General features: G+C 36.3%; 1 protein-coding gene across 2 annotated transcripts in view; it reads left to right on the top strand.

Moving 5' to 3' along the window:
• fbxl17 (F-box and leucine-rich repeat protein 17) overlaps positions 1-23,647 on the top strand; it is a 244,459-nt gene that overhangs the window by 4,539 nt on the left and 216,273 nt on the right. For both annotated transcript variants that reach the window (XM_084388626.1, XM_084388627.1), the window contains exons 3-5: positions 1,124-1,246; positions 2,706-2,963; positions 4,285-4,416. In XM_084388626.1, the coding sequence (XP_084244752.1) occupies positions 1,124-1,246; positions 2,706-2,963; positions 4,285-4,416 (513 nt within the window). The remainder of the gene's footprint in view (positions 1-1,123; positions 1,247-2,705; positions 2,964-4,284; positions 4,417-23,647) is intronic.

Here is a 23,647-nt window from a genome sequence, read left to right as displayed (position 1 = left end):
GTTATTTGTGGATCATTTTTTCAATTTTACATAAAATATGAAAAAAATCTCACTAATGTAATGTTTAACCAGGATTTTTTTTTTTTTAATGGCTTTTATTTTGTACAAAATGGCATAAAGTCACACTTGTGGTGTTCCCGGTCAAAAATGACCGACCTACACAAAAGAATAGCTTATAAATCTCTTGTTATGCTATTTTATCACCAAATATTGGATTCAATCTTATTGTCAACTTGTTTTCTTTAAATGAGGACAGGTTTTGAAACGGATTGATCGTAGGCCTCACTGATTTAATAAATTTCACTTTTGACCAGGAACACACACGTGTTATAGGGTTTTCAAGGGTTAAAAAGGTTTAAAAAACATTATTTTTAATGCACTCTTTAGTTTTTAGCTCTATTTTGAGAGTCTTCTTTCAGACCAGTGGAAAGTAAACCTCTTAAGTGTTTATTTCATTGCACTGTAAATTTCAATCTTTAAAGCCGGAGAGTTTGAGTCAGAAATCACTTCATCAGCTTTACACACACCAAACTGTACAGTTTTATTCATATCTATATCCTGAAGCTTTCTTCATTTAACATTCACCTGATTTACAGAACATTTTATTCCTAAAAACACGGTGAAAATGACTTTTCTTTCCACCTGTTGACAGTATTTCCTGATTTATGGAGGATAAAAAGAGAAATCCAAACCCCCCCCTCAGTAAAAACCTTGAATATGTCGACAAAGTATCCGGCTTTATCCAGTGTTCAGATTTCTGTTCTGGAAATGCATGCAAATTTGTGCATATTTAATTAGATAACCCCTCATTTGCATATTTAAACATAAACTTGTAATGCAAAAAATGTTTGCAAACACAACAATAATTGTAGAGAAGTAATGAGCAGCATAATATTGACAAATGCTGTGCATGAAATCCTCAGATTGATATTGTTTGATGAATATGACACTGTAATTTTGGTTCCGTCTCTTGTTTTGAGCGGCTGAACCGTGTGTGTGTGTGATGTGTGCTGACCTGGCTGAACCGTGTTTGTGTGTGATGTGTGCTGACCCGGCTGAAGCGTGTGTGTGTGTGATGTGTGCTGACCCGGCTGAACCGTGTGTGTGTGTGATGTGTCCTCAGGTGTTTTCTCACCTGTCGGTGAAGGAGCGGTGTCTCGGCGCGTCTCTGGTGTGTAAATACTGGCGCGATCTCTGCTTAGACTTCCAGTTCTGGAAACAGATCGATCTCAGCGGCCTCCAGCAGGTTTGTGTTGTCATCTTCTGTTTATGTGCAGAACTGCGCTAGTTATAGATCTATAGGTGTGCATAACTATTATACTTCAATTGAGAAGTGATCATCAAAAAAGAGAAGCTTTAAGTGCCCATGCGTTCATTTTTTATTTGATTTTACAGGGTTTTATTTTACAATAGTAATATTTCTTATTTATATATAAAATTATCAAGATTTAAGTTCCCCATGCTTTCATTTTATTAATTTTAAAATGTTATGAAGAAATTAAAAAAATATATATTTTTATTTTACAACTTATTTTTTACAGGGTTTTATTTTACAATAGTAATATTTCGTATTTATATATTACGTTTTATTTAATAGTTTTTGTAATAAAAATGATTAATATTACTATATTAATATTATTTTACAGGGTTTTATTTTACAATAGTAATATTTCTTATATATCAAGTTTTATTTAGTAATTTGTATAATACAAAATATTAATATTATATTATCATATTGATATTATTTTACATGGTTTTATTTTACTATATATATATATATATATATATATATATATATAAATATAATATTAATTTGTATTTAGCAATTCTTAAAATAATTAATATTATAATACTATAATGATTATAATTATAATTATAATTATACTATAACCTAATACTATAATGATTAATATTATATTATCATATTAATATAAAATTGCTAAATAAAAACAAAATAAGAAATATTACTATTGCAATATTTCACTGTTTATTATTTTACTTTACATATTATTATAATTATTATTATACATTACACTTATAAATTTTATATTATTGTTATTATTATTTCTTAGCTATATTGATATATAATCACACATTTCTGTCCATGTTTTACAGCCGTACAAACCAGGATTTGCTTAAAAAACACATTTTAAACCACAATCCCAAAAACATATTTTATAACAAATCATTTTATTAGAAAAATTACAATTAGATCCCCTAATAACTATGTAGCAAATAGCCTTTCTTATGCATATTTTATTACTTCTCATATGCATTTGTACAAATAATTTTTTTCCCTGCCAGTCATGCACTGCAAGTCCGTAGCGTATATGTAAGCGGTGCAAAACTTAAATAGTAGGTGCAAAAATGTCAATATTAAGGTGTTGCGTGTGTGCTAGGGTGTTGATATGTGGTTTTAATTGAAATTATGCATGAAAACTGTTAAAATGCCACTTATTTCTCTCCCTGAGCGCAGGTTAAATTTGATAACTCTGAGTTCTTGTCACAAATTTTCACCATTTTCTAAACTATAGCGAATAAACTCTGATAATGCAAGAAATATTGAAGGTGTCTGAATAAATTTAGTTTTGACTGTTGTATATATTATGTATTATATATCATTGCAGGAGCAAAACTGTGTGTGCTATATGTGGTTTTAATTGAAGTAATGCCTGAAAACTGTTAAAATGCCACTTTGAGCGCAGGTGAAAGACGACCTCCTGGTGAAGATCGCGTCCAGGAGACAGAACGTCACCGAGATCAACATCTCCGACTGCAGGAACGTTCAGGATCACGGCGTGTGCTCTCTGGCGTCCAACTGTCCCGGTCTGATCAAGTACACGGCGTACCGGTGTAAGCAGCTCAGCGACGTGTCCCTGTGCACCGCAGCCGCTCACTGCCCGCTCCTGCAGAAGGTCCACGTCGGGAACCAGGACAAACTCACCGACCACGCGCTCAGACTGGTGAGACACGCTTTCAGCTCATTTAATGGATGCATGGGAAAGTTTCCATACACACATATTTGAATGCGAAATTTGGGATGTTGCATAAAAAAAACATGCATTCAATTGAGGAGGATCATTTTTCATTTGATAGGAAAACATGCATAAACTACGATGGAAACACATTTCCTGAATAAATCCCTCAAACACCTGTTCAGCAGAGGCTGTGATTGGATAACTGGACTAACCAGCGGGTTGTGTTTCCTTCCACATATTTGAATGCGAAATTTGGGATGTTGCATTAAAAAAACACGTGTATAATTAAGATAAAGAAGAGGAATTTAATTCGTTCGTTTGTTTATTTATTTGCAGTTCGTAACCTCACCACTAGATGGTGCTAAAAACGACACGTTTCACCTTAATTGAGGAGGATCAATTTCTGTTTGATAGGAGAACATGCATAAACTACGATGGAAACACATTTGCTGAATAAATCCCTCACACACCTTCAGCAGAGGCTGTGATTGGATAACTGCATTAATGAATGCGAAATTTGGGATGTTGCATAAAAAAACCACCGGATGAACATGCATAAAAAAACATGCATTCAAATGAGGAGAAAAAGAATGATTGGTTTGATTAAATGTGCATTTATTTTAATCAGTGGCTGTGTTGTTTCCATCTACCTATTTTTACGCACATTTTGGCATATCGCATAAAAAAACTCCAAGATGCGCATAAATTAATTAGAATAAATTAAAATAAAACTTGATGAAATTTTTTTTTTAAATATTTTGTTTGTTTACCTATAGAAGTAAAATAATGCCTCATTTTGTTGAATTGCACTAATTGAGAAAAATATGCATTGCATTAACCGTGCTTGCATTTGAATGCATTGTATTTTTAGTGCTTTGGGTTGAAATTCAACGTGGTCGTATATTTTAAGCTGCGAATGTTTAAATTCAAAACATTTCACACACATTTTCATGCATTAAAGGCAAGCATGGTTATTAATGCAATGCATATTTTTTTCAGTTAGTGCAATTCAACAAGCAATTTTGTTTGAAATACATTAGGCATTATTTTACTTCCATAGGTAAACAAACAAAATATTTCACCTTTAATTTTCTTCCATATTTACCCGCATGTCATGTGACCATAAACATGTGAATGTTTTATTGAAATATGAACTTAAAATCACAGCGGGGAAAACATTTGATCTCAAAGGGGTTCGGCTGACAAAACCCTGGCAAATCCCTGCTGTATATAATCATACCGCTGGGTTGAACATTTGAAGTCTGAACTGAACGTGTGTGTGTGTGTGTGTGTGTGTTTTGCGCAGTTGGGCGAACACTGTAAAGAACTGAAGGACGTCCACTTCGGCCAGTGCTACAGCATCAGTGACGACGGCCTAGTCGCGCTGGCGCAGGGATGCAACAAACTCCAGAGAATCTACATGCAAGAGAACAAACTGGTACGTGCCGTCGAGTCACATGACATGTTCAGAGCGCCGGACTCTTAATGCAGTAGTGATCGGTCAGGATCAAAAGTTGAATAGTGGCTTTGTGTAGAATAGATTGTGCTTTAAAGTCTCCATGGCGCTGGTCTTTTCTTCTCTATTGTGACGAATATCCGAGTGAAACGCTTCAGGAACGAGAACTAATGTGGGCGGGGCTTGATTTTGTCTGTGTCGAACTGATTGGATGGTTGTGGTTTGCTATTGGCTGATCTCATGTGAGTGACAGGTTATAGCCCCGCCCACATCATCAGAGAAGAGAAGAGATGCTGCAAGAGGAACTTATTCTGATTCAAGATCACCAGGAACATCAATTCAACACTATAATTTATATTATACACATGCAATATTAATTTAAAGTCCCCCTGTAGTCATTCTATCCCTTAAAACTCATCTTTGATCACCAAAATGACATTTAAATGTTAAAAAAAAAAATTCTTCATGCCTTAAAATATCTTGACTGTAACTCGACACCCTTGCCTCATTTAGTATAAGTGGTTCTATGAATATGCAAATGAGCCCCGCCTCCACTCACTCACTCACTCAGCTCAGAGATCCACTCATTAAAAACACCACATACACACATAAACAACATTAAAAGCTGGATTTTCACCACAGGGGGACTTTAAATAATGCGTCTGATCTTCTAGACGTCATGCTTAACCTGATCAACTTGCGATTTAGTTAATTTGATAAATGTTTAATTGGACGTTTGCATCTCATCTCTTCATAGCGTTGCATTGGTCACATGCTGATATAGTCTGAGGTGTCAGACACAAGACGAGAGGTTCGAGTCCAGTGTTGTTGTTTTTTTTTACCCATAAGGGTGGTGGTGGCGCAATGGATAAGACACATGCCTTTGGTGTGAGAGACCCGGGTTCGAATCCACTGTGAGACACCAATGTGTCCCTGAGCAAGACACTTAACCCCTAGTTGCTCCAGAGGCGTGCGACCTCTGACATATATAGCAATTGTAAGTCGCTTTGGATAAAAAGCGTCAGCTAAATGAATAAATGTAAATGTAAATGTAAATAAGCCAGTGCTTCTGACAAAAGCAGTCGTACTTGAGTGTTTTCACACACGTCTTTTCTCTCTCCTGTCGTCACTTCTGTACATCTGTGGCTCTTCTTGTGTTCACGTTTCAGCATTATTTGTGTTGATCGAGCTGTCTGAGTCTTTGTCTGTGAATAAGGACTGTTATTATCCCGTCAATCTCAGATCGTTTAGTCTGCCTTGATTATATTCATCATATTCAACAAATCTGCAATCTTAATTAGTAAACCGCTCGATACGGTCTTGTTTTCCTGGGAAATTATCTAAACACACTTAAAGCAAGATCAATTTGCTCGGAGCAAAATTGAGAGAAGAATACTTGTTTTCAGAGACTATATCTTGGTTATTTGTGTGTGTGTGTGTGTGTGTGTGTGTGTGTGTGTGTGTGTGTGTGTGTGTGTGTGTGTGTGTGTGTGTTTTAACCACACAATGGCAAATTGATTTTTCTTGTTTTAATGCATAAACCGTAGTAAATTATTGCAATTCTTGTTTTAAAGACGTTGAATTATTATTTTCATTGATTGTTTGTAATGCAGAACTGAAGGTCTGTCTGCGGCCACTAGATGTCAGTGTTGCTCCTCCAATGAGAGACTCACTGTGTTGTTTTGTGCTTTATAACAGACTTTTGGAGATTAATTTGACTTTTACTTTACATGCAAAAGTCTGCAACAGCATCGGTTAGTTTGAGCTCATCAGTTCAGTCGGATGAAGGGTGTTTTTAATCGCTTTACTCTTTGTAAATGAACAAAATGACTCTAAATACCTGATAATAACAGTATTTCTAACACTGTCGTCAGATTTCTTATCATGCTTTTCCAGATGTGTGATTATTGGCAGGGAATTCGACATGGTGAACGTTATATTGAGCTGCAAGAAAAGGTTCTGTATGGAAACCCAAATTACTACATTTATATGAAAGATTATGAAGGCAAACGTTGTTTTTCCTCATAATAACGCGCCTGAATACGAAATAAGAAAGTGAATATAGTCATTCATGTTGCTCTTTGTGTCTCTGTCTTGTGGGAAGAGATGTGATTTTAGACTGGGAGATAAAGAGAATGGCGATGAAATCCAGGTTAATATACTTCATATTTAATATTATATATTAATTTCATCCCTGTAGTTTCATAGATGTTTGGTTTAAATTGTTTACAATTTTTACATAGTTATTAATCAAACTTGTAAATAAAACAAAAGTATGTACAAGAAAATACTATTTCAGAATTTCATGTTTAATTCAGTGTCATTTCTTTGAAAAATAAAATAAAAATCAGTCCAAAAATGCTCGTAAATTTCACTAGAAACAGGAATTAAACATGACATTTTAAATAGTATTTTCTTATAAAACATACTCCAGTTATCTTTTGTTTACTATAAACTTATAGAAATCATTTAAAAACATTTTAAAGTTTTTTATTTATTGTAAATATGTTTGCATATTATAAGTTCACATGTTTGTTTCTCCGAAAAGCAATGCCAGTTATTCTGCTTTGAAACATGCGCTCCGTGTCGGATTGCGTGATCCCGCAAAACACCGCGATTGAACTGGTTCAGAGATTCTACCTGACCTAAAAACCTTAAAGGTGACATATACCCTTTTCACAAGATGTGATATAAATCTATGGCGTCTCCAGAGTGTGTCTGTGAAATTTCAGCTCAAAATACCAGATCATTTATTACAGCTTGTCAAATTTGCCCCTTTTTGGATGTGAGCAAAAACACGCCGTTTTTGTGTGTCCCTTTAAATGTAAATGAGCTTTAGCTCCGCCTCCATCCAGAAGAGGGCGGAGCCTTTACACAAGCTTCAGAAACTCCGGCAATAACAACACAGGCCAATCTCACTCATCCAGAATCCCAGAATCACCAGTAGCGAGTGCAGCCTTACGGAGAGACTCAGGAAGAGTTTCTGAATGTTAGTGGAGACATTTGTGTAGTTGTTGTGGAGTTACATTGATCATGTTTAACTTCTCCACAAGTGTCCACAGTTCCTGAGGTGTTTATAAGACAGCGGTGACATGTTCTGGTCAATAGTGTTCAGTGCTCGTCTGTGCTCAACCACAGAACAGTTTCAGGCTTTGCTGGATCTTTATCATTGTGTTAGAACAGGTCGCTGTCGGCGCGTGTGGAACCAAATGTCGGCTGGTGTGTGTAAACGTGCATTTTTAGACAACGCTCACCAAAACAAAGTTACTGGTTTTCACTTTTCACGTTTTCCGTGTTGGTCGAAGCACACGATCACAGCACTTAAGGCGAGACACTACAGGTGAATAGGGTAAAGAATTTAACTAGCAGATATCACCATGAAACTTTCCCAGTTGATTACCTACATTAAGATGAGAAAAAAATGTATTACAAGTTTTCTGTAATTTAATGTTAAATATGCAAATTAGGCAATATCTAATTAAATATGCGCTAATTTGCATATATTTTAAAAAACGAAATCTGAGTATTGGATCAAGCCAGGTTAAAATTTATTTTTTCATTGTGTTCACATATTAGATGGGGAAAAAAAATGACAGAGGGATTTGTGGATATCTACTTTTGTTATCCTGTAAATCAGAATACACTGTCAATAGCCTTAAAAAAATGATTTTCGCCATGTTTTTTGGAATAAAATGTTATATAAATCAGGCTAGGAATAATATATTTACAAATCCCTCTGTAAATGTCTTCATAATATAACTAGGTGCAAGACTGGAAGGTTTGGTGTATATCGGTGATACTGAAGTGGAGATTTCGGAGAGAAAAGTCATTTTGAGAAAACGGGCTTTAAAGATTTATCATCAGCCAATGAGATTGCGCATTCAGCCCTTTTACTTTCACGATTGGTTGCTGATAAAAAGGAAATGACCATATTTGGATCCGACAGCATTGTACAGGAGAGAGAGAGCTTCCTAACGGTGTGTGTGATGACAGGGAGCAGACAGAGATCGCGGAGCACGTGTTGATTATGAACGCCAACTTCTGTTGAATTTATGAGAAATCTACAGACGCAAACAGACAAAGTGTGTAAAATAAAGACCTAAATGTGTATTTCTGACTTGTTTTCACCACAAGTCTAAAAGAAAACATGTTATTGAAGACAGATATCCCAAAATCTCAAAATTAAACACCCTGATATTTGTGCCTGCCGTGTCTCGCCTTAAACATGGGAGACGTCGGATTTTCCTGATATGTCCCCTTCAAGTCGTAGTTTTCCTCATCATACGGTCCAGCGTATTGTTTCACAGGCAGTGAGGAAACATAACCATGTTCTTTCCAGGTGGAGCGAGGCACCGGCCCGTCTACCCGTGACATCTGAATCCTCTCTCTCCTGACGGCTCAAATGTTTTCGGTGACAGATCGCACAATTGTGCGACTCGTTCACAATGAGGGCCGGTCCCGTCCTCCTCCCCTCGGCCCGCTAATGGAGTAAAACGATCCCGCGTCTGTCTCTCCCAATCAATGATGAATAGGCTGATCCGCAGATGGGTCTGTTCTGCTCCTCCTCGCACACATAATTGAATAATTAAAAAGAGTTTGAGTGCGGTCTCTGTCCTTTCCCTCGGCCTCTTTCTTTAAATATCGCTCTCTTCGGGAAATGTTTAAGATTGTCTTTATTTACTCGCATCCTTATGGCGTTTCAAACCCGTATCAGATTCAGGATTCCTCAGGAAGTCCCCCTGTGGTGAAAATCCAGCGTTTAATGTTGTTTATGTGTCTATGTGGTGTGTTTAATATGCTATAAGGACAAAGCATGTGTAAGTTCATAAGTCGACACCATTGCTGAGTATTTCCTCCTTAAAACTGCAGTGAACCAAAGACAGTCTCAAACACACGCTTTGAAATCGCTGGTGTTTCTGACATCACAAACTACCTTGTAACCAATCAGATCAACGTGTGATCGTCAACCAGTGGATCTCTGAGCTGAGTGAGTGAGTGGAGGCGGGGCTTCGCATATTCATAGAACCGCGCATACTAAATGAGGCGAGGGTGTCGAGTTACACTCAAGCTATATCAAAGATGAGTTTTAAGGGATTCAATGATCGACTACAGGGGGACTTTATGGGAACATTCCATTCTTCAAACATTCTGGGAATGTCACTTTCAAGTGTTTTCTGAAACAAGTAGTAACATTTCAAAAAGTTCCATGAATGTTTAATAATTCCATAATGTTTTCGTGCTAACGTTTGGTCATAACGTTTAGAGAGCCGATCGTTCTCTTGTAATGTAAAAGAACGTGTGTCTCTCTCTTTTCAGCCTCTCAGTGAGTGAGTGGAGGCGGGGCTCATTTGCATATTCATAGAACCGTGCATACTAAATGAGGTGAGGGTGTCGAGTTACAGTCAAGATATTTTATGGAAAAAAGTTTAAATATGTCATTTTGGTGATCAAAGATGAGTTTTAAGAGATACAGCGGGACTTTAATATTGTCTTATCCTTGTGTCGTATCATATTACAAACCCGTATCATATTCAGGCCAGGATCCTTATGTTTTGCGTTGTATGATGACATAATTAAGTTTTCATTTATAGGGGAACTGTTTCTTTAAGAACTATTACGCTCAGATTTCAGGAGCACATCAAGCGTTTACTGTTTCCTACTGTATCTCGATCCCCTTTTAATCTCTATTTGCGTTGGGTTTCTTACCATTAGTGTCTATGCAGATGGCCTGCGCTTTTAACGACCCGACTGCGATTAATGATGCCCTGCGGGGGGGGGGGGGGGGGGGGACTTTAAAAACACTCAGTTTCCAGGAGCACGTCAAATAAATATCATCTGATATATTATTCAATACGGAATTTTTGACATTAATGTTAGTTTGGTTACACTTTATTTTAAGGTGTCATTGTTGCAGTGTAATTATATATATTTTAGTACTGAGTAATATTAATGAACAACATGTACTTACTATAGGGTTAGGGTAGGATTAGGGTTTGGTTGAGGATGTAATTATGCATAATTTACTGTTATTACTACGGTAAGTACGTGTAACATGTAACAAGGACGCTGTAAAATAGTGTGTTACCGTTAGTTTGCTAAATTTAGCTTAACATGAATGAATATCCTGCAGTATTAGGCCTAGACGACGTCAGGTGCAAAGACAATTCGCTTCATACTTCTGTATCTCGATCCCCTTTTAATCTCTATTTGCGTTGGGTTTCTTACAATTAGTTTCCATGCAGATGGCCTGCGCTTTTAACGACCCGACTGCGATTAGCTATGCGTATCGGGCCTCAGGGGTCGTGCGGGGAAATCCAATTTTCACCTACATTCAGATTTACTGAGTATCCCGTGCTCTTGCCCCCACATTTTATGGCCAAGCAGCTCGAGAACTAAAAGCAATTAAGCAGCGCGTTTAGCCAATTACCCGGCTTGTGATGGTCTCCAAATCAAATCTGTAGTTTTAAGGCCAGGTTCGCTCCTAAATTGGCCCACTTGTCTCCTTGTCAGATGTGAACTACTGAACTGTGGGAGTGGAGTCTCCAGAGCTTCGGATTGTAATGTTTCTAGGCTGAATGCGAGCCGGTGGGAGTTGTTTTATTCAGCGTATAACTTTAGATCAGTGTTTCTCAGAGTTTTCAGGCCAAGAATTACCTTTGATCACATCGCAACATCCAAGTACCACAAAGTTTGCTGTGAGGTTCGTCAATCTGACATGATCTTAATGTCATCCAGCATGTAGACGTTTACTTTTAAGAACATCTCAGCTTTTTTTTTTATGGGCTAAAACCATAGCGTTACGCTGTATTATTGTGAATAGATCAGAAATTACATTAAAAATATATAAAAAATGTAATAAAATATATACACTGCTTTTTTTTTTCACCAAGACTGCATTTATTTGATTTAAAAAATGTGAAATATTATTATAATGTAAATCATCTGTTTTCTATGTGAATATACAGTAAAGTGTAATTTATTCCTGTGATCAAAGCTGAATGTTCAGCATCATTACTCCAGTCTTCAGTGTCACATGATCCTTCACAAATCACTCTAATATGACGATTTGAGGATCAAGAAACATTTATGATTATTATCAGTGTTGAAAACTATTTTGAAATAGAAATCGTAACATTATAAATGTCTTTAATGCAACTTTGATACATATAATGTGTCCTTTCTAAATAAAAAAGTTTGGACCCCAAACTTTTCAATTGTAGTGTTTTTTTGTTTGTTTATTTGTTTGTTTTTTTACTCACAAGGACATTTTAAAGCAGGGTTATTATTGTACTAAACTAAACTAAAACAAATACTTTCATTATTTAAAATAAATAAACATTAACTGAAATAAAGTACAATATAAAAAAATGTCAAAATAGTTTTCTTAATTTTTAGCTTCCAGATTTTGTTTTTTATTTTATGTTTTGTTTTTTTAGTTTTTGCTTATTTTTTTGTTTTATTTGATTTCCCGACGGCTATAAGTAAGAGTCTTGTCAGATTACAGGAGAAATATATTCAATTTAATCTTAATTTTGCATGAAAGTCTTTTTCGCCCCTCACTTTCACTTGAAGTGCAGGATTTTAATTTCCCATCCGCTCTTTAGAGACGTGCACACACGCCCAGATCACACACACGTCCATCTGATTAGCTTGAGTTTTAATTAGCCTAAATGTCTACTGTACATGGAATTGTTGATGACCTAAAATAGATTAGAGAGCCCTCAATTTGCCTTTAATTACGTTTAGAGGGATGCTGAACGGGTCGACAGCATCACTGGCGGATGATTCAATATCAAATATCAACTTTTTAGGCTTATTTGGCTTTTTCAAGGGCTTGGCATCTAAGAAATGGCGTGTTAAAAGTGCAGTGAAAAGTTTTGCATCAAATTGAGGCTCCAGAACGAGAGATAATGAATGCTGTCAATTACAGACGAAAGATTCCCTCTTTTCATTGGACGTGGCGAGAGATCGAGGGCCGTATTTCTGTCTGGAAATGTGTCATGAGAACATGCTGCAATTATATTTAAATAGAATATTTCTCTCTGTGAAGAAAAGAGCGTGATCTGCTTCCCGCTCAGTGCCTGGTTTTCTCATAAGACATCCAAACAGAGGAACAAAAGCCAGCGTTTGAGATGCTGAAAGGGATTTTATGTGAAAACTCTGATCAAACTAGAGCAGAAAAGTTTGGGGTCAGTAAGATTTTGCATGTTTTTGTCTCTTCTGCTCACCAAGGCTGCGTTTATTTGATCAAAAATACAGTAAAAATAGTACAATATTGTGTATATATGAATATATAGTAAAGTGTAATTTATTCCTGAGATCAGAGCTGAATTTTCAGCATCATTACGCCAGTCTTCAGTGTCACATGATCCTTCACACATCACTCTCATTGAACCATAATGGTCAAATTAAGCAAGCGATTAGGGCTGTCAAATGATTAAAACGTTTAACCTAATTAATTGCATGATGTGCCGATTAATTAAACAATCCCTCTAAAGATCATTTAAAGTCATTATTGTGTTAGATGAGAAAAGCATTGAATAGACATTACAAAAAGTAGCTTTAGAAAGAAATATTTTGATTCAGCATAGAATTTATTACACAAACTTTTTTGTTTAATTGTGTAATGCAGCTCAGATGTGCATGAATATGAATGAAAAATGAAATGAGACTCTAAATATTAAAGGAAAACTGTCAGTAGGTGGCGGCAAATCACGGTCTCATTGAGTGAGTCATTGAATCATTCGTTCAACCGATTCATTGAGGAACGCAGCGTGTGGCGTCTTAATGAATGAGTCACTGAATCAATGACTCACTCGAGTCGTTAAAAACTGTTGATTCATTCAGGAACGAAGCGTGTGGCGTCTTAATGAATGAGTCACTGAATCAATGACTCACTCGAGTCGTTAAAAACTGTTGATTCATTGAGGAACGAAGCGTGTGGCGTCTTAATGAATGAGTCACTGAATCAATGACTCACTCGAGTCGTTAAAAACTGTTGATTCATTGAGGAACGCAGCGTGTGGCGTCTTAATGAATGAGTCACTGAATCAATGACTCACTCGAGTCGTTAAAAACTGTTGATTCATTCAGGAACGAAGCGTGTGGCGTCTTAATGAATGAGTCACTGAATCAATGACTCACTCGAGTCGTTAAAAACTGTTGATTCATTGAGGAACGCAGCGTGTGGCGTCTTAATGAATGAGTCACTGAATCAATGACTCACTCGAGTCGTTAAAAACTGTTGATTCATTGAGGAACGCAGCGTGTGGCGTCTTAATGAATGAGTCACTGAATCAATGACTCACTCGAGTCGTTAAAAACTGTTGATTCATTCAGGAACGAAGCGTGTGGCGTCTTAATGAATGAGTCACTGAATCAATGACTCACTCGAGTCGTTAAAAACTGTTGATTCATTGAGGAACGCAGCGTGTGGCGTCTTAATGAATGAGTCACTGAATCAATGACTCACTCGAGTCATTAAAAACTGTTGATTCATTGAGGAACGCAGCGTGTGGCGTCTTAATGAATGAGTCACTGAATCAATGACTCACTCGAGTCGTTAAAAACTGTTGATTCATTCAGGAACGAAGCATGTGGCGTCTTAATGAATGAGTCACTGAATCAATGACTCACTCGAGTCGTTAAAAACTTGATTCATTGAGGAACGCAGCGTGTGGCGTCTTAATGAATGAGTCACTGAATCAATGACTCATTCGAGTCGTTCAAAACAGTGGATTCATTCAGTAATGAATCACCGCCGTGAGAGAGTTCTGCTCTGGCTTTGTTGGAACTACTTTCATTGGTGCAAAAACTGACAATATTTTGTCTAAAATATTAACTTCTTGTTTAATGAACTGTTGTATAAAATCAATATCACGTTTACAATCGTGCTGATATTCGGGAAAAATAGCACTTGTGTGATATTGCTAAACTATATCATATGATATAAATATAAGACAAAACCCATAAAGGGGCATTTTTTTGTCCTCATGACTTGAATTTTAATTGCGTTTTTATTAGGAATGCACGATATATCGGCCACCATATCGGTATCGGCCGATATATGTCTATTTTTTTATGTTATCGGTATCAGCCGATATATGTCTATTTTTGATGTTATCGGTATCGGCCGATATATGTCTATTTTTGATGTTATCGGTATCGGCCGATATATGTCTATTTTTGATGTTATCGGTATCGGCCGATATATGTCTATTTTTGATGTTATCGGTATCGGCCGATATATGTCTATTTTTGATGTTATCGGTATCGGCCGATATATGTCTATTTTTGATGTTATCGGTATCGGCCGATATATGTCTATTCTTGATGTTATCGTAAGAAAATTTGGCCGATAAATTAAAGCTGATAAATAATGTATTTCCTTCAGCTGAGACTCTTCAGATGCGCACTGTTCATCATGATGGTTATGAGTTGCTTGAAATATGATTGGAATCACTTCAAAAAAGGAAAATACAGTGAAGTGCAACATGTCATATCAGCTACGTAAGATTATTATGAGAACATCATTGTAATTGTGTGCTTGCGACATGACTTTTATTGGTGAGATTTTTGTTTTTGTAATCAGGCTTTCAAAAATGAAATTCAAATTTTGATTTAGATTTATCGGCCAATATATCGGTTATCGGCTTTCAAATATAAAGAATTATCGGTTATCGGTATCGGCTAAAACCTTCATATCAGTGCATCCCTAGTTTTAATAATCAGCCTTGCATCATGTTCGCAACTAAACTATATACAATGTAAAATGACCATTAAAAGCATTCATAATTTTAAATGATTTTTTTTCCGTAAGTATTCACACCCTATAAACTCATTACATCGACAGCCTTATTAAAAACATCAAACGTTTGACCGGCAGTGAATCTCTCTCTCCTCTTCAAACTCTTCCTCACCTTTAGGTTGTGTTTGCTGTGTTTATCACAGGCCGCTTTGAACACCGCCGATCGATCCAGAGGGAAGCGCTTTCAACTCTCTCATGTCAGCGAGACCCTTTTTGGGAGTTTTTTGATCACTTTTGAGCAGGAAGCAATCACGTTCATCGATGACGAGGGCGTCACCTTTCGTGACTCGACGGTGCGCGACTGATTGATATCGACAGGTTTCGCCGAGAGCAGAAAGAGGCGACCGAGAGAAACTCTGCGGTTTTAAATGTCACGTCTCCTCGTGTGATACGAGAGCCAGCGAGGCGTTCTGTAAGCTCTTGTGTGGGATTACACCTTGAAAATCCCCGCTGGACAAAAAGAGGTCTATGAAAAGGTCCCGGTGTAGCGTGTGTGTGTGTGTGTGTGTGTGTGTGTGTGTGAGGACCGGGCTCCTGGCCTTTAGGAGCCGCTCTCACTCTCGATGAGCTCTCGACTAGAGGAAGAGGAGATTGTTTTCATCCTGTCGATATCCATGAGATCTTAGTTGAAATATATGAGAGTGTGTGTGTGGTGTTTTCTTCACTCGCCGTGTTTGAGCCTCGTAAAGCAGTGTGTGTGTGTGTGTGTGTGATCGGGATTTACATGCATCGTTTTTCATTTGCATCAATTTCCTTTGCAACTGCTTTCTTGGAAAAGGAATTTACTATGTATATAATTCCAAAGCAACATTTTTTATTTTTGTTTAGTTTGTTGGAGTTCTAAAATAACTAAAACATAAAAACAATATATACATATATTAAAAATAACTAATAAAAATGACAAAAACATCAAATTAACAAAAACTTTACCTAAAATTAAAAAAGTAACCGGTAACACTTTACAGTAAGGTCTCATTAGTTAATGCATTAACTGACATTAATAAACATTAACTGGAATAAAGTAAAAATAAATAATAATAATATATATATATATATATATATATATATATATATATATAAAGTTCAACATTTCTAAATTATATACAGATATATATAAAAAGGCAACATTTCTAAATTCATTTAGTTTCAGTTGAAAGTACTAATAGATCTAAAAATAAAACACAAAAATGACAAAAACAACAAATTTACAAAAACTTTACATAAAATTAAAATCATAACGGTAACGTTTTACAATAAGGTCTTATGCGTTAACATAAACTAACAATACTACAGCATTTATTAATCTTGGTTAATGTTAATTTCAACATTTACTTATACATTATTATTAAAATCCAAAGTTATTAACAGTAATGAATGCAGCGTGAATAACTGCTGACTCAATCAATACTTCGATTAAAAGTAGGTTTGAACGAGTTACACTTTTTTACTATGGTAAAAGACTGCTTTACTCTACTCTCTTAAAGACAAAGCTTCTTTATTAACACCGATGCTTCAATGAAGAGCCTTTAGCATCTTTCCATCGCACTAAAGCCTCTTTAAAATATTCTTCCCACTAAGAAACAAGTGGATATTTTCAGAACGGATCACTTCTTCTATTGCATCGTTACATAAAGCCCTCGTTATATTAAAGAGCGCACACAAATCTATGTGTATAATAGGGAAAAAGAAAGCTTTAAATGTCATTTAAAATGTTCTGTGAGAGGTGGTTGTGTCCGGAGGTGGCCTGCAGGAGGCGCTCTAAGATTGAGTTTCCACTTGAATGTGTGTGTGAAGAGTTTCAAATAAAAATCGTGCTTTTACTGATTAAAAATTACATTTATATGTTATATATCTACAGTTTGATCTGATAATTGCAACTCGGTTTTTTCTGTATTCCTTAGTAACTGGTAACACTTTACAATAAGGTTCATTAGTGAACATTAATGTTACTAACATGAATTAACAATGAGCAATACATTTGTTACAGTATTTATTAATCTTTGTTAATGTTAGTTAATAAAAATACAGCTGTTCATTGTTAGTTCATGTTAGTTCACAGTCCATTAACTAATTTTAATAATAATAAGCATTAGTAAATGTTGAACAAATATTAATAAATGTTATAGAAGTGCAGTTCATGATTAGCTCATGCTAACTAATGTGGTTAATGTTAACTAATGAACCTTATTGTAAAGCGTTACCCAGTAATTCTACATATTAGTGTGCGCTTCTGGGTGCGTCCACTCCCCGTTGTTGCGTCTGTAATCGTGTAGATGCTCTTGTTTACTGCGGTGTGTGTGTGTGTGTGTGTGTTCACTTTCAGGAATTGGTCCTATAGTTATATAAAGAATAAATGAGTTCTGGTTCTGTGATTGAATGAGGTGAAGCTTTCCTCAGGAATGAACGCGGCCCGTCTCCTCATGTTGGGTGTGTTCCGGCTCCGCTGTTAGAGTGCTTTTCTCCGGCTTTTGGGATGGACTGGGAGCGCTTTGATAGGAGAAGATCGGCTGCGTCCGAAATCACACACTTCTCTACTATATAGCAGGTGAAAAACAGTATGTGACAGAATATGTGACCCTGGACCACAAAACCAGTCACATGGGTCCATTTTTGGAAATTGAGATTTATAGATCATCTGAAAGCTGAATACATAATCTTTCCATTGATGTGTGGTTTGTTATGATAGGACAATATTTGGTCGAGATACAACTATTGAAAATCTGGAATCTGAGGCAAAAAAATCGAAACATTGAGAAAATCTCCTTTAAAGTTGTTCATTTATGTTGGCGATTGTGCTGCATTCACTCACACAAATACATGTTTTATATATTTACAGTAGGAAATTTACTAAATATCTTCATGGAACATGATCTTTACTTCATATCCTAATGATTTTTGGCATAAAATAAAAATGGATAATTTTGACCCGTACATGTATAGTCGGCTATCGCCACAGATATCCCCGTGCGACTCGAGCAAACAAGTATTCATTACTTCAATGAGCTCATTGTTTCTGCATTAAATTATTGCATTGTTTAAATTAATAAAGTTTTGCTAACTGTGATTTTGCATTTCTGAAATGCACAATATTTATGATAACAGATCACTCTAAAGTGTAATATGCACTCATGCATTTCTCTAAAGCTGCTTTGAAATGGTGTGTGTTGTGAAAAGCGCTGTACAAATAAATGTGCATTGAATTGAGTTAAATTCTCAGTACTCATAAGAGTCGGAAAACAGATGGGCACTTAAACTATCCCGTGAGGCCATAGGAGAGGATTTGTGAATGGCGACGGTAGGTCACATGATAATGACAACAACATTACATTCATATAATATACAACATACTTTAAGCACTTGCAAAGTAAGACCTACTACAACCTTCACTTTTACTCACTCGAGCCGTTTATTACCCTGAGGTTTGTGTAGTTTTGAGTGTAGAGGGAGAGAAATGATCATGAAAAAATGAATTATGACTCACTTTTAGTGGGAAACAAAATAATAAATGATAAAAAAATGACCTCTTTAAACTGTCCTGTCATCAGTGCCCTAATCACGCGGCTTCATTACGGCGGATGATGAACGTCTCTGTCCATTCAGCTCACGCAAGATATATATTCAGAAAATAATGGCGTGTTTTTTAAATATTTTTATTCAGCAAGGACGCATTAAATTGATCGAAAGTGGCACTAAAGACATTTATAATGTCACAAAAGATTATATTTCAAATAAAATGCTGCTCTTTTGAACTTTCTGTTCATCAAAAGAATCGTGAAAAGTACAATTTATCATAGTTTCCACACAGACACGAACTGTGTTCAACACTGATAATAATCATAAACGTGTCTCGAGCATCAAATCATCACATTAGAGTGATTTCTGAAGGATCATGTGACACTGAAGACTGGAGTAATGATGCTGGAAATTCAGCTTTTTTGTTTTACATTAGAATAATATTTCACATTTTTACTGTATTTTTGATCAAATAAATGAACCTTCGTGAACAAAAGATTTAGGGTAAAATTTAGGGATGCACCGATATGAAAATTTTGCCCGATATTTGAAAGCCGATAACCGATATATTGGCTGATAAATCCAAATCCAAATTATAGTTTAATATAATTCTGAGAAATTAATTTTTATATAATTTCTGAGAAATTTTATATAATTTCTGTCCATCAAAAATGAACATAAATCGTCCGATACCGATATAGTGTCCGATATATCTTGCATCCCTAATTAAAATTGCACGAATTGTACGTTTTTTCCCTGTATAGTAAGTTAGCGCACTGCTAACCATTTAACAGGTTTTAATTTGACAGTCTTTTCCAGGTACATTATAATAAGTGCAGAATAGAGGTATTGTGACTCTTGATCTCAGACTGTATCAGCATTATATCTGTCCTGCTCTATAGATATTGTGTTTGACTAGTTCTGACCACCTCGTCTCCTCGTCCCCCCCCGCGTGCTGAAGCTCATTACCGGCGCTCGATAGGAGGAATAATGAATTGGTTTAATAAGCGTGGCGGGTCGATGTGGTTAATGAAGGGATGACAGACACCAGAGCTGACGAAGCTGTGTTAACGAGACAGTGATGTCAGCGCGATCTCAGTCTCTCGCAGCATCTCGACCCGCTCGGGTGTGTGTGTGTGTGTCACGGTACAAAACACACACTAGCAGATGCTTTCTAGCGCGAGAGTGCCGTCATTCTTAAAGAAAACTACATTTCCATAAACTTAAGTAAAAATTACACTGGTTTTCAGTATGCAAGGTGCACTGCCACAACAGAATTATGTATTGATGTATTTCTGTGTTTACCCAAGCCTTCTTCACTCAATGCTGGGTTGTTTTAACCCAACTTTGGGTCAAATATGGACAAACCCAAATGTTGGGTTAAAAATGTAATTTAAAAAATGACTGGGTTTGTCCATATTTGACCCAAAGTTGGGTTAAAACAACCCAGCATTTTTAGAGTGCAGTTTTCTATAGGGTCTAATGCAATTAAAACAAACAAGGAAACAAACTGCAAGTTGTGAATAACACATATAAAGGGAAACCCGTTAAAACACATTAAATTGGCAGTAAGTAAGATTAAAACCACATTTTCGTTGACGGCTAAAGAAATGCTTTTTTAATAGTAATGCTCTGGAACATCTAGCTGTCAGAAAACTGTGTGTCACATGATCCTTTTATATATCACATATGTGTCACAAGAAATCACTCTAATATGATGATTTGATGATCAAGAAACATTTTCTAAATGCTCACTTTAGCACAAAAAAAAAAAAAAAAAAAAAATACTGGTTTGTTTCAACCCAGATTTGGGTCAAATATGGACAAACCCAACCATTGGATAAAAAAAAAAAAAAGTCATTAAAATTTTAACCCAATGGTTGGGTTTGTCCATTTTTACCCAAATCTGGGTTGAAACAAATCAGTATTTTTTTCTATAGTGAAGAAGGCTTGGGTAAACATACAAAAATACATCAATAATTGTGTAAATGAGCCAGTATATGTTTCACACGACGGCTTGTGACACTGAACACTGAATAGGAATGTTTATTCCTTATATACATTAAACCACGCATTAGAATGTATTGATTATTGATGTGCACCAACACAAACCGAAAGTTACGTTTCATCATGAGGCATTTCCCCCGAGACCTGGACTGGACTTACTGGTTTACGACTTGCTTATGAATTTATTGCTTTGTCAAGACTAAATAAGAAATTAAAATGTGACAAAAAACACATGCTTTCTTTATTCTTGCACTTTATTTCTGTTCCAGAAGGATAGTTTCGTCCTAAATAAATATAGATCATTAGTACAAATATTTCCACACGACTCCGCAAATGTTTAGTAGACGCCGCACATATATTTGCGTGCTGTAAAGAAATATTCAGATTATGTTAAATTAGCGTCATGTATATTTTATATAGTGATTATATAGTGTAGTTTGCATATGATTTCTGTCTTTCTGTCTTCTCGTGCTTCAGATGGAAAGGTGACTCGACAAAACCGTCATGAGGAGAGTCACTCAGAGAGAAAGGCCTCATATTTCCTCCAGCGATGTTCAGAAGCGTACAGGCCGATATGAGATATTGCACTGAGATGTCTAATCGATTAATGGTGCACTTAGGCAGGGTAATTAACAGGCGCTCGGAGAGAAACAGGACAGAGAGTGCCGTTCTTTATGAACATGACCTCAGACGCTTCCTGAACCCAATGACTATGAGGACAGTCATGCACCGATTATCAAATTATTATAGTACACACACACAAAATTTGTCAGAAATGTGCATTTGTCGTGTCTTTTCTTCTTAACGCGCAATAATGACAAATGATGCGCATTGAATCATTCACTCAGCTCTTCTCAAAGCATTATGGGAAAATGCTTCTTAAGGCTGAACCACATAATATCAATATCAAATTAAATAATGCATCGATTAATATTATTTGTAAACGTATACATGACCTTTATTACTCGACATGCATTTGAATTGCATATAAAATTCCATGCATTTGGATTGCACAGTTTTAACATAAAGTAATAAACTTTACATGATGCATATTTGTCAGTCATGCATAAATTAAACGGGTATGATTTTTGCAATAGTACAGTAACCACGTTTATATATTTATAATTTAAAAAGTCCAAATTTGTTTCAATCTCATACTTTTTAACTACTTGATTTGATTTTTTTTTTAATTTGGTCATTTAAACCATGTTTATGCTTTTAAACCCCTGGCAAATATATATATATTTTTTGCTTTCACAAAGAACATATTCATGCGGTGTGAATTCATGCTTTTTTTTTTTTAAATATGATTATGTAAAGAAAATCAAATGGAGGCAAATAGTTAAATTTAGACCATGGCATTATTATTTTTCAGTGCATTTTTTCATGGCTGACAAACATGCATCACATTAACTGTTTTCTGCTGCCAAAGCAAATCCACTTTGATGAGATTGACACGGTAAAACCCACGCCATCGTTACTGTTCGTATCACTGTGATCAAGAGCTGAGATTCAGATATGATAATGAGCGTTTGCTTTCTGACCAATCAGAGCAGAGCGGCTCTCAGAGAGGCGGAGCTTAGAGAGACTGAATCTTCGATGGAAGCGTTTCAGACACTGAGAGAAAAGAGCTGATGCTGCCGTGGAGATTATGAGGAAACTAGAGTGCTTTTGATATGTGACGCATGTAAATCTAGTGTAGGAGACTCCAAAACCCAAAAAAGCATAATACAGGCACTTTAATCGCCTAAATCTCAATATAATTGCATGTAAATGTAGTCAATGACTGTTTTCAAGCGTGTCTTTGCTCAGATTTTCCTGCTCCGAATGTCTAGTTGCTTTCCTTGGCTGACATTTATACCTTTTCTCCTTGTGTCTTGAGTTTGAAGTCTCTCTTTCCGGTCGTTCTGTGCGAGTGTTTGTCCTCTGATAACACACAGAAACCCATTACAGGCTGTTGTGTGCCGCTCAGGGGTCTGAAGTGACCAGTCACATCTCTCAGGCACAAAACTTAATCAGAAGCGCTCTGTCCCCAGTGCTGTGCATTTCCCATCATCCCCGTCCACTTTCAGACTCGCTCGCCGGTCTCGTCCTCCTGAGAGATCGGACAAACTAATCGTCCTTCTCGTCCTTCTGACACCCGTCCTTCTGTTCATCCGGTACTTCAACTCTTCCCTTCTCGAATCTGAGCAACTCTTCACCGATACTGAAGCATGCAGTTGATCTCAATAGAAGTTGGCATGTTACTAACATACAACATGACACTCAAACTCTTAGAAGGCAGTGTAATGTATATATTATTTGTCTTATGGTAAACATATTTGATTAGATTGTCCTGGGACTCAAGGCGAGACACGGCAGGCAAGAACATCGCTTTTTTTACTGGTCAATTTTGAGATTTTTGGATATCTGTCTTCAATAACACGTCTTCTTTCAGACTTGTGGTGAAAACAAGTCAGAAATACACATTTAGGTCTTTATTTTATTACACTTTGTCTGTTTGCGTCTGTAGATTTCTCATAAATTCAACAAAAGTTGGCGTTCTTAATCAACACGCCGCTCTGCGATCTCTGTCTGCTCCCTGTCATCACACACACCGTTAGAAAGCTCTCTCTCTCCTGTACAATGCTGTCGGATCCAAATATGGGCATTTCCTTTTTATCAGCAACCAATCGTGAAAGTAAAAGGGCTGAATTGCCAATCTCATTGGCTGATTGATAAATCTTTAAAGCCCGTTTTCTCAAAATGACTTTTCTCTCCGAAATCTCCACTTCAGCAGCACCGATATACACCAAACTCTCCAGACTTGTACCTGGTTATATTATGAAGACATTTACAGAGGGATTTGTAAATATATTATTCCTAGCCTGATTTATATAACATTTT

The sequence above is a fragment of the Rutilus rutilus genome, assembly GCF_951802725.1.
Source record: "Rutilus rutilus genome assembly, chromosome: 19".
Lineage (NCBI taxonomy): Eukaryota > Metazoa > Chordata > Actinopteri > Cypriniformes > Leuciscidae > Rutilus > Rutilus rutilus.
Note: the sequence above shows the minus strand (reverse complement) of the source record. Positions and strands in the feature narration are given on the sequence as shown.